Source organism: Erythrolamprus reginae, chromosome 1, assembly GCF_031021105.1.
Source record: "Erythrolamprus reginae isolate rEryReg1 chromosome 1, rEryReg1.hap1, whole genome shotgun sequence".
Taxonomy (NCBI): domain Eukaryota; kingdom Metazoa; phylum Chordata; class Lepidosauria; order Squamata; family Dipsadidae; genus Erythrolamprus; species Erythrolamprus reginae.
Window position 1 is genome coordinate 146297659 of NC_091950.1, and position 12396 is coordinate 146310054.

General features: G+C 39.7%; 1 protein-coding gene across 2 annotated transcripts in view; it reads right to left on the reverse strand.

The window, feature by feature from the left end:
- SLC4A3 (solute carrier family 4 member 3) overlaps positions 1-12396 on the reverse strand; it is a 71263-nt gene that overhangs the window by 18057 nt on the left and 40810 nt on the right. For both annotated transcript variants that reach the window (XM_070728448.1, XM_070728456.1), the window contains 8 exons: positions 10789-10940; positions 9417-9597; positions 8768-8903; positions 7212-7392; positions 6067-6166; positions 4041-4225; positions 1691-1907; positions 605-832 (listed from right to left, as the gene is read on the reverse strand). In XM_070728448.1, coding sequence (XP_070584549.1) covers positions 605-832; positions 1691-1907; positions 4041-4225; positions 6067-6166; positions 7212-7392; positions 8768-8903; positions 9417-9597; positions 10789-10940 — 1380 coding nt within the window. The remainder of the gene's footprint in view (positions 1-604; positions 833-1690; positions 1908-4040; positions 4226-6066; positions 6167-7211; positions 7393-8767; positions 8904-9416; positions 9598-10788; positions 10941-12396) is intronic.

Sequence of the window (12396 nt, forward strand, 5' to 3'; positions counted from 1 at the left end):
TCTGAAATAAATTGATTACAGAAATGTTATGATTGTTTGTTTGTTTATAAAATTTATTGGCTGTCTATCTTACATCAGGATAACTTACTTATATGTATTAATTGGCCTCTGTCTACACCTTGATCACTATTTAAATTCTCCTTTATTTGTCTGTAAAAAGAGACTGAAATTGACTCAATTCAATTCAATTTATTAGATTTGTATGCCACCCCTCTCCGAAGACTCTCTCATTTGCTGCCCTTATCCTTCCCCAGTTTGGTTGTTTGCTAATGGAAATCCTGTTCTAGCAACATAAGGGGTGATAGAGTTTTCATGGTTGCCATAGAAGATGAAACATGCAGTAGCCTAGAAAAGCTCTAGAGCCAGGCAGGGATGAAACAGATCAAAGCCAAGCTCTTCTGAATGCAGCAAGAGCCAAATGGAGCCTGTCCGCTAGATCAGCCCAGATACAGGCGCGTGAGCCAACCCCAGTCACTCAGCTAGTAGAAGCAAAATGTTAACCTCCTGTCCAACCTCTTGGGCAGCACAGAAAGACAGGAACCAGCTTGAGCAGAAAATGTGTGGGGAAGTGGGAGATGAGGAAAAAGGAGGGTGGACTTGTTACCTAGCAGTCCCCCAAAGGTGATGGCAGGAGAGAGAGCAGCGAAGTAGATGAATAGCACGGCTGCGAGGCACTGGCTGTGCAGGGCATCTCTGAGGTCACTCAGATACTTGGGGTACCTGCGCTTTATGTCCCGCACCAAACCACCAAAGAAAATGCCGGTGCGCTTCAGAGGGTCATCTTCCTCTTCCTCGCCCTCTTCTTCTTCTTCAGCTTTCACTTCACATAGCTCTGGAAAAGCATAAATAGAAGAGCAGGGAAATGGTCAGAGAAGATGGAACAAGACACCTTTCCACACTAATTTTCTACTACAGTGATACCTTGTCTTACAAATGCCTCGTCATACAAACTTTTCGAGATACAAACCCGGGGTTTAAGATTTTTTTGCCTCTTCTTACAAACTATTTTCACCTTACAAACCCACCGCAGCCGCTGGGATGCCCCGCCAGCGAAGCACCTGTTTTTGTGCTGCTGGGATTCCTCTGAGACTCCCCTCCATGGGAAACCCCACCTCCAGACTTCCGTGGTTTTGTGATGCTGCAGGGAAATCCCAGCATGGGAATCCCAGTAGCGCAAAAACGGGCACTTCGCTGGCAACGGAAGTCCGGAGGTGGGGTTTCCCAGCAAAGGGAGCCTCAGTGAAATCGCAGCATCGCAAAAACACAGAGGTCCGGAGGTGAGGTTTCCCATGGAGGGGAGCCTCAGGGGAATCCCAGCAATGCAAAAATGGGCGCTTCGGCTGGCAAAAAGGGGTGAATTTTGGGCTTGCACGCATTACTCGCTTTTCCATTGATTCCTATGGGAAACATTGTTTCATCTTACAAACTTTTCACCTTAAGAACCTCGTCCCGGAACCAATTAAGTTTGTAAGACAAGGTATCACTGTATATGTAATCAGACAGGTGCTTGGATTAAAATTTCCCTTATTTGCTTGTACTAATTGCCACAAAGTCTGCCTTCAACACCTACTTTGTTACTGCATCAATTTTTAATGGCATCACTGACATGGCGAGTTGTATCTCACCCATTCTGTTCTAGGCACAGTATGAATCAGAGGAATTAGATACAATAGGCAAAGATAGAAGAGACCTTTGGATTCCTGAAAGTTCGTTTCTTTGAGGGACTTCTTCTGGTCCCGCTCTCTTCTCTTCTTCAGCAGCACTTTCTGGAAGGTGGCAATTGATCTGAGCAAATCTTTCCCTTCTACTTCTGATGGAGGAATGACAATACTGCAGTCTAGGAACTCATTGATGGCATTAAGCAGATCTTGGCGGTCATCTGCCATGTAAGCGGCTTCATGGAAATGCTATAAATCAATGGGGAAACATGGTGAGACACAGACAGCATCTTAATACCTGGGTCCTACCCATCCTAATATTACCGATTGGTGGTGTAGTCTCCCAACTCAAGATAAATCCCTCAGTTCATTTTCAGTGAAGCAGTATACAACACTCCGCGGCCTGCACTGGCTGCCGATCAGTTTCCAGTCACAATTCAAAGTGTTGGTAATGACCTTTAAAGCCCTACATGGCATTGGGCCAGAATACATCCGGAACCGCCTTCTACCGCACGAATCCCAGCGGCCGATAAGGTCCCACAGAGTTGGCCTTCTCCAGGTCCCGTCGACCAAACAATGTCGTTTGGCGGGCCCCACGGGAAGAGCCTTCTCTGTGGTGGCCCCGGCCCTCTGGAATCAACTCCCCCCAGAGATTATAACCGCCCCCATCCTCCTTGTCTTTCGCAAATTACTCAAGACCCACCTTTGTCGCCAGGCATGGGGGAGTTAGGATATTCCTTCCCCTAGGCCATTACAAGTTATGTATGGTATATTTGTGTGTATGTTTGGTTTTCATAATAAGGGTTTTTAGTTGTTTTATTAAATTGGATTGTTACATGTCGTTTTTTATCATTGTTGTCAGCCGCCCCGAGTCTGCGGAGAAGGGCAGCATACAAATCCAATAAACAAATAAATAAATAAATAAATAGCTGGCTTTAGTTATCATTTTGTTCCTATTTTGTATTTTGGGGAAAATGTGTGTTTGTGTGCGTATGTATGCATGTACATACACATGCATTTTTTAAAAATATTATTACAATTCTTCTAAAGTTGTTAATGTCAGCAACAACAACAACAACAATAATAACAACAATAACAATAATATTTATTATTTTTATTTTTATATTATTATTATTATTATTATTATTATTATTATTATTATTATTATTATTATTTAGATTTGTATGCTGCCCCTCTCCGAAGACTCGGAGTATCCCAGTAAATGGACAATTCATTTATTGACAGTAAAACATTATTTAGTGTTGAGGTAAAACACGTGATCTCCCACTTGTTGCCGAACTCCAGTCTACAGCAGCCCCAGTCAATTCATCAATAACATGTTAGGGATATTAGGAATTACAGCTCTACAATGTCTATGATGCTACAGATTTCCTATCTCTGTTTTAACAGTCCTTTCTATACAGTGCAACTTAATAAGGTTCATATTCAATTGTTAAGCATTATCTTGTTATGTGGCCATTAAATTTTTCTGGTTTATCTTAAATTTTTAAAGCGCTGTTTTAAATAATGGGATGAGAGAGGGAGGCAGTAATTTTTTTCTTTGTTTTAAAACAGATAGAAAATATATTCTCTCATAAATATAGTGCAATTTGATATACAATTAATCATTTAGAAAACCTATAAAATGGTTCTGGTCAGTTTGGTAGTACATTTACATCAAATAAAATAAGCTGCTTCAGAATGAATAAGCAAAATTTTTAGCAGGTAGAAAAACACTTTCAGAAATTTGAATACTGGCAGGAGAGAACTGAGATAGCGATCCTTGAATTTAAGAATTACTCCCATGAAAAATTAATCCACATGAAAAACATTTCTGAAGGAAAATAGGAGGACAGAGTTCATGCTACAGAAATGCTGGAATAATTGCTCAACAGAGCTGGCCGGACAGGAAATGGGGGCGAAATATACTTCTTGACGCGATAGTTAACTTCTCAACTTCTGTTGTTAAACCCTTGTGAATATTTGGAAAGCCAAATATTTCACACAAAGCTTACAACTGAATAGGAAAGTAGAAACTAAAACATAGCTACAGCTCTAAGCCAGTTTTTTTTTTAAATGCCATCAAAAATTAACGCTATCAAAATCTCTGTTGAAAATTAAGGCCATCAAAATCTCCATCAAAAATTAACTTCAAAGGATGTAAGCTTGACATGGAAAAGGTAGAGGGGTTAATATACTGTAGAATATATCATTGTTGTTGTTTTCTGAAATCGCACGTGTAGGACTTTTTTTTCTCTTCCATCTTCTGGAGTTTTGCCCTTGACATGAAGTTTATATCCCACTATATACCCTTTCATGCAACCAGCATCTCTGTTTATTCTTGAGCTTGAGCCTGAACTGAACCAATAGCCAGATTTTTACCTTGTCCGACATGAGAGTAGAGATTGAACGTCCAATCTCATGATAATCCACATTGGATTGACTTGGCCCTAGCAAAACAAAGATGAAGCGAACAGGAATCGGAACTTCCAGAACTGATTCCAGGAACACAGCTTCATTTAAACGGACAAAGGCCATTGATGGTTGTTCAAGAAATTCAACACAACCTATGAGGGGAGGAAGAATAAAACCAGAATTAATGGATCAGAGTAGAACTTACAAGTAACAAGACTTATGTCGCAGCAGATAGGGAAGTTGCCCTGAGTCCTCAGAGAGGGGCGGCAATCAAATCAAATCAAATCAAAAACAAAAAACGAATGAATGAATGAATGAATGAATGAATATAGGCAGAAAGCATTCCACATAGTCAGATCCATATTATATTTAGTGGTGTCTTACTATTTCAATTGCTGTCAATATAATGTGACTAATAGAAATAGCTCAAATTCAGAGTTGGCAGTTCTGGTTTTTTGAAAGGTACAGTATATAAAATATTAAATTTAAAAATAATAATCACCACTGTGCATCTATATTCTGATCCAAAAATAAATGCAACAAAGCCAATTCAGAAATTTCATTCCCCTCCCGAACTCGATAAATAAAGTAACCAAGAAGAAACAGAAGCTATGTCAATCTTAGTTTTTCTCAGTTAAGAATTTCTGAATTTCCAGTTGAGGAGCTAAGATTTCAGAATGATCTCATAGTTAATAGGTTACTGACCGAAGTCTGACTGTATCAATGGCACACAAGCTGAGCCACAGCAGTTAGGCAAATACTGCACACACAGAGATTGATAATGGTTGTATTCCGGCTCTAATAGGATGCTTTTGGTCAGGCATTGAAATTAGTGGGACCATGGTTAGCTTCCTAGTGAGGGTCCTGTTTCTATATCTTATGCAATAAATCAATGGTAATGCTGTTACTACTGTCAGTAAATGATTGTGGGGTTTTTTATTTTATTTTATTTAATTTCATTTTAATTAATTAATTAATTTATTATTTTGTCAAGTACGTATTGGTAGTGTACAAAGATATAACAATGTTTATCTACATGATACTAGTAAAATAGAAACATTAGTATAGGGGACGGAAGGCATGGTGCACTTATGCACGCCCCTTATTGACCTCGGGTGAGGTCAACAGTGGATAGTCTAAAGGTAAAGGTTTGGGGGTTTGGTGATGAAACTGCTAGTGAGTTCCATGCATTAACAACTCGGTTGCAGAAGTCATATTTTCTACAGCCAAATTTGGAGTGCTTTACTTTCAGTTTGTATCTGTTATGTGCTCGTGTATTGTTGTGTTGAAGCTGAAGGAGTCGTTGACAGGAAGGACATTGTAGCAGATGATTTTATGGGCTATGCTTAGGACCACAAAACTCCAAGCTTTCTAAGTCTAGGATTTCAAGTCTGTTTACATATGGAATACTGTTGCAAGTAGAGGATTGGAGGACTCCTCTCATAAAGTATCTCAGGATGCTTTCTAATGTATTTATGTCCAAAATGCGGTGTGGGTTCTATCTAGACATATGAGCTGTATTCAAGGATTGGTCTGACAAAAGTTTTGTACGCTTTGGTTACTAGAGTGATATTACTGGAGAAAAAGTTATGTAGGATTAGGTTAACAACTCTTGAAGCCTTTTTTACTATGCTGTTGCAGTGGGCTTTGACAGATATGAGTATTCCAAGGCCTTTTACGGAGTGAAGGTTGTCTGTAAGGTCTTCTTTTCAATGCTCTCTTTCCCTCCTTTTGTCTACTTACTTTGATATGAGCGGTTTGTGCTACTTATTGGCTTCTGTACTGGTAAGACCGTTGTACTTTATTTTATTGGTTTATGTTTATATACTGCTCCAATCATGCCTGGCTCTGAATAGGATATACACATTCCAGAATAGAATAAATCAAAATATGACAGCATAAACATAATGGGAAATACAGTACCACAACTATACGAATTGCATGAGCCCTTCTCAAGGTATTTTGTACTGCACTTTGATTTAGGATTCCTTACCAACAAGCACTACAGTGGCCTCAGCATCATCAGGAATCTTCTCCATCAATTTGATGTATTTGCCACGATGTCCTTCAGAGCTGTGAAGGTGCATATTTTTCTGTTTCAACAAGAAATATCTGAATTAGTGATGATTTTCATATGCCATGTGGCTAGAACAGCTCCTGACTATGTATACCTACACTCTAGTTACTAAGGTCCTACAAGGTATTGACTTTAACTCCTGACTTTTCTACATGTTTATTTAAGGTAAGTCTAAACACTGTTCCATTATGTCTCCCTTACACATTCATGGATTTGTTAATTAATTAATTAATTAATTAATTAATTAATACATCAATTCAATTTATTCTCATGGCCATTATATTATGCTAATTACTTACTTTCCCCTTATACTTATATTCTTGATTAAGTCACTTCTCAAAATTCTTCTTATTCCACCTCTATGATTAGTAGAAATAGAATAAGGAAGGTCCTGAAATATGTACAATTTTGTACTAGTGATAAAATTCAGGACTTATTTCATACAAACTTTTAAAAAATTGTTTTGTTTGTTTGCTTTCAGTGCACACATATAATTCATATACTTCTTATACTTACTTTTCTTGAACTTACACATCATTGTAAATTAGTTTTACAAATAAATTCAATCTGGTCCTATAATGGGCAGAAGGAATAATCAGAGGAACAGGAGGAAGAGCTACTACTAGGGGTGGGCTGCTGCCCGGACGGGGGGGGGGCACGGAGTGGGGTAGCAAAAATGGAGCTCCACCCCAGAGCACCCAATTTGCACTGAAAGACGTTGAAAGAAAATGCAAGGCCTCCTGTATATGCTACGCCCACAGTGTGGTAGTAAAAATTTTGGTAGCCCTTCATTGGCTACTACCAAGATACGGTCAGATAAAAGAAATGTGAGTGCAAGTTAGAATTGTAAACTGAGAAAATATTTCACACAAGATCCCTCTTAGTTCTCAAAAAGATAAAGTGGTAAACAGGGGAAGTGCATTGAGATTTGCAAGATTCGTGCAAAAATAATTTTTGCAATGAAATTGACTACTTGTAATAAAAATAATATTAGCCTCTATGACTTAGATTTTCTAGCTTAGTCTACCTTGAAGAGTTGACATATACTTTTAAAAACTCACCTCTCTGAACTCCGGATCATGGATTCGTGGTTCTGTCATCTCAATCCTCTCTTCTCCCATCAATGGCATGCAAGTGTCAATTGTGTGATTGTGATTGAGATGATGATTTCCCACTATAGAATTCAGGCTGGAATTGGAATGGTTCCGGGGGAAGAATGCCTCCTTCTCATCATTAGGGTGGCTATGGAAATAATGCAGATATTAAAGAAGCTAAAGAACCTTGGCCTAATTTCTCTGGCTATTTGCTCTTCAAATATCTGTCCTAAAACCTGATTAAAGTGAAGAAAAACCATTGTCCACTCTTGTTGGACAATGGTTTTTCAACAAAAACAATAGCTTTTAAAGAAGCAAATGTCTGCTCATCTACGGTACCTTCCGGCTCCCCTGTATATTATAAAATTCTGATTTTCCTGAGAGTATGTGGATTGGTATAAAGCCCTACATGGCATCGGACCAGAATATCTCCGGGACCATCTTCTGCCGCACGAATCCCAGTGGCCGATAAGGTCCCACAGAGTTGGCCTTCTCCAGGTCCTGTCGACTAAACAATGTCGTCTGACGGGCCCCAGGGGAAGAGCCTTCTCTGTGGTGGCCCCGGCCCTCTGAAATCAACTCCCCCCAGAGATCAGAACTGCCCCCACCCTCCTTGCCTTTCGTAAATTGCTTAAGACCCACCTATATCACCAGGCATGGGGGAATTGAGACATCTCCCCCAGGCTTATAGAGTTTATGTATGGTATGCTTGTGTTGTATGCTCTTTTAAATGATGGATTTTTAGATACTTTCTTAATATTAGATTTGTTACATTGTATATTGTTATTATTATTGTTGTGAGCCGCCCCGAGTCTGCGAAGAGGGGCGGCATACAAATCTAATAAATTATTATTATTAATTATTATTATTATTGCTGAAACTTCATATATTTGATGTTTTTTCTGTTTCAGGCTAGTCAATATATTTTTACATCCTTTCTTCAATAATTTATTTAATGAATCACCAAAAAGTTATCTTATTCTCTTCAACTGCCTGTTATCATTCCTAGGACCTTGCTTAATCTTTAGGATATAAATTTTTGTATTGTGACATAGTTACTTATACTTCTTATACCTTTATCCACAATTCCAATTAACTGTGTTTCTACGTTCACCATTCTGCACCACACCACTAGGGGTGGATTCTAACTTACCTCGCTGCTGGTTTGCTTCTGCACGCGACACATGGGGGTGCCACGTGGGTCTGGGGGTGCAAAGTATGTACACACATGAACAGTGGCAAAAAATCCAATAATTCCCCCCTCCCCAAAAAAAGAGCCAAAAAGAAGATGGCAATGCATGCGCAGTGCTGGAAACTTGGCTTCTGTGCATGCGCAGAAGGAAAAGGACCGAGAAAAATTTAAAAATAAAAAAGTCTGAAAAAAAATTTAAAAGATGGCAGCATCCACAGACCAGTACCAACAGAAGCAGTTTGTGACATCATTGGGATGCCACCAGCGGTTTGCTACCAGTTGAGGTGAACTTGTCTGAATCAGGAGGAACCCACTTCTCCACACTACCTACCTATGCTTGAGCAGTAGGGCCCTTAGGACATTGGCTCTGTCTTCAGCCTTGATCTGATCTGAGATTATCATTGTTTCAACCACCAGATGAGCAATACCTGGTAATGTTGTTTGTTCCAGATCCAACAAAACAGCTCCTGAGATAATAATGGAAGGGGGCACAGGAATTATTTCACAATTTTAAAAAAATTCTCAAGCATATTGTCTCCTTCTATACTCAATTCTATTTTTTTTCCCTTTAGGCAAAAAAAAAAATCAAATTTTTACTACGTTAGCCGCACATCTGCAAAATAGACAGGCAAAAGCATTGAGAAGCACTGTCCATTCATATAAATGTACGTATATGTCTTGTGAAAAAGATAAATAAAAGTAAAGCCAACATTTAATGGTTTAATGTATCATTAATACATTTAATGATTTTGTGTTCTTTTCTTGTTCTATTATTATACTTTATGTTATATTCTGCCACAAGATTAGGTTGAGAATGACTACAGCCATTGATCATTTTCTCTTTTTAATGAATAAGTTTATTCCAATCATAAAAATTCTTCCTTCAGTTTTAAAAAAAAGTATCTTCCTTTAAGTCACAAGGCAGCTGGGATATCAATACATGTTTCCAGCCAAAGCCTAACCTCATCGGGATTACTCACCATGGGCAATAGTCTTCCTGAGCTCCAGGAGGCTGCGAAAAGAAAGCGAGGCAACATGAGGCTTTCCCCAGCGTGCCGTATCCTCTTCCACATCCTCCTCAAATTTGATCCAGCGTGCTGTCTCCTTCCAGTGCATGTCCTGGTTTTTGTCCATTACTAATTCATTCAGCTCCACAAAAACCTAAGAAAAAGCAAGATAGTTAAACTTCAGCCCATTTCCCTGTTTTCTGCTATTACTGTCTGGGTCCCTCCAGAGGCAAACACCAACCCAAAAAGAGAAGCCAGACACACTGGTAAAAATCAAATGCAGTTTATAGAATTCAAAGCAAACACAGGTAACAGAAAATGTCCTTACAAACAGGAACACGCTGAAACTTCAAAGATGTTTCATGAAGGCCATGAAGTAAAACAGGATTCTTGCTGTCAAAAACAACGCTGGAGATAACAAACATACCCCTCCCCCAAGTCTTCCAGTCTTCTAGGCCACAAGCCAAGATCAGAGACGCCGAGAAGCAAAGCAGGGTCACAGAACTTCCAATTGATAACGCTCCACATGGCTGAAAGGGCTTGCCTGCCTTTTAAACCCTGCTGAGGAGAACCACACCCAAACCCAGCTGTTGCCAATTCAGTGATGCCAATACCTTTCTAATTGGTTCCGTCTCTGAGCTGCACGTCACTGTCTCATGTCAATTATAGCCTGTGCTTCCTCATCCAATGAGGCCAGGCTACTGGCTGGGGAGAGGCCCCCCCCCTTGGCTCTCAGGCTGCTCCCCCTCATCCTCTTCCTGACTTTCCTCTCCCCCGTCTGCCTGGTCCTCCCCCTCCTGTTCACTGTCCTCCTCCTCCGGGCCTGGATCCAGCAGAGACGCAGCCGGTCCCTGAGCAGCCTCAGGCTGAATCACAACAGTTTATAAGAAGGGCATCCCTAACTGCCCTTTTGTAAGATTGCTGCAAGGAAGAGAGGGAGCCCTTTCGCTCTGCCCTGACAGTACCAGAAATTCTGTAGATGACACATGCTTGACAGCATTCAAAAGTATAGTTCAAGAGGAAATGAGGGCTCTTGGACTCCAGGTTGTACATTTCCAATTTATAACTGTAATTTTCCCTTCGAGGCCATTTTTCTTCCCTGAACATGATTTTATTTTATTACTGGAGAACCAGATTGCAAAAGTTGGACTGGGACTATCTGTCTATATCCTAAATCAATAACCCTGGTTACTAATCTCTTATGCTAATTCCTATAACCCAATCTTATCATCTCTATTGTCCCTGCTCTTACGGAAAGCCATTTATCAGTAAGCAATAAACGGAACAATGCACAGAGGTGCTGGTGTCATACATTGTGAGGTTCAAAAGAAAGCCATTCTTGTACCTCATGGGGTTTTCGGTCAAGTTTCTTCTTTTTCTTCTTTTTCTTGAAAGATTGTGAGGACAAAGATGTTTTGCTGGATCTGCTGATTTGGCCCCGGGATGGCTTCTTAACCAAATGTCTCCTTACTCCTGGATTATCTTCAAAACGATGGCCTGGAATAAAGGCAGGACAGGCCATGGGTACATATAACAGAAATGTCCTTCTATAACAGAGCTACACGGATGCCTTAAGTGCTCCGTAGAAACAGTGACCTTTGTAAATCCCTACAGAAGTCAGGACTCATGAAATGTAGCTTCCATTTTAAATGTCCCACTTCCCAGGAATGCATTCAGGCGGTGTGCCACTAGGGTCTGTTCTGGGTCCTATTCTTTTTAATATGTTTGTGAGTGACATAGGGGAAGGTTTGGTAGGGAAGGTTTGCCTATTTGCCGATGACTCTAAAGTGTGCAATAGGGTTGATATTCCTGGAGGCGTCTGTAATATGGTAAATGATTTAGCTTTACTAGATAAATGGTCAAAGCAATGGAAACTGCAGTTTAATGCACTTGGGGAAAAGGAATCCTCAATCTGAGTATTGTATTGGCAGTTCTGTGTTAGCAAAAACTTCAGAAGAGAAGGATTTAGGGGTAGTGATTTCTGACAGTCTCAAAATGGGTGAGCAGTGTGGTTGGGCAGTAGGAAAAGCAAGTAGGATGCTTGGCTGCATAGCTAGAGGTATAACAAGCAGGAAGAGGGAGATTGTGATCCCCTTATATAGAGCGCTGGTGAGACCACATTTGGAATACTGTGTTCAGTTCTGGAGACCTCACCTACAAAAAGATATTGACAAAATTGAACGGGTCCAAAGACGGGCTACAAGAATGGTGGAAGGTCTTAAGCATAAAACGTATCAGGAAAGACTTAATTAACTCAATCTGTATAGTCTGGAGGAAGAAGGAAAAGGGGGGACATGATCAAAACATTTAAATATGTTAAAGGGTTAAATAAGGTTCAGGAGGGAAGTGTTTTTAACAGGAAAGTGAACACAAGAACAAGGGGACACAATCTGAAGTTAGTTGGGGGAAAGATCAAAAGCAACGTGAGATAATATTATTTCACTGAAAGAGTAGTAGATCCTTGGAACAAACTTCCAGCAGACGTGGTTGGTAAATCCACAGTAACTGAATTTAAACATGCCTGGGATAAACATAGATCCATCCTAAGATAAAATACAGGAAATAGTATAAGGGCAGACTAGATGGACCATGAGGTCTTTTTCTGCCGTCAGACTTCTATGTTTCTATATACAAATATGTAGCTTTTGTAAAACTCGGAAGAAATATGTTTGGTAACTTTGGAAGAGGGTAACAATCAAATGCAGAATAAATTATAAAAATATACAAATATATATTATTTTATTTTTATGAACCACAAAATATCTATTTTCCCCCAGAGCGAAATCTGAGAAATCCATCAGTTCCTTTTACCCAGCACCTCCTACACTGATTAGCACTGCAGTAGAATTTTCCCACCCAGACTAACTTTGTTAAGGGCTGAATTTGGATATTTTCTATATTCAAATCTTTATGATGAGCATTTGATTTTCATTTAAAGAAATCTATATTGCAT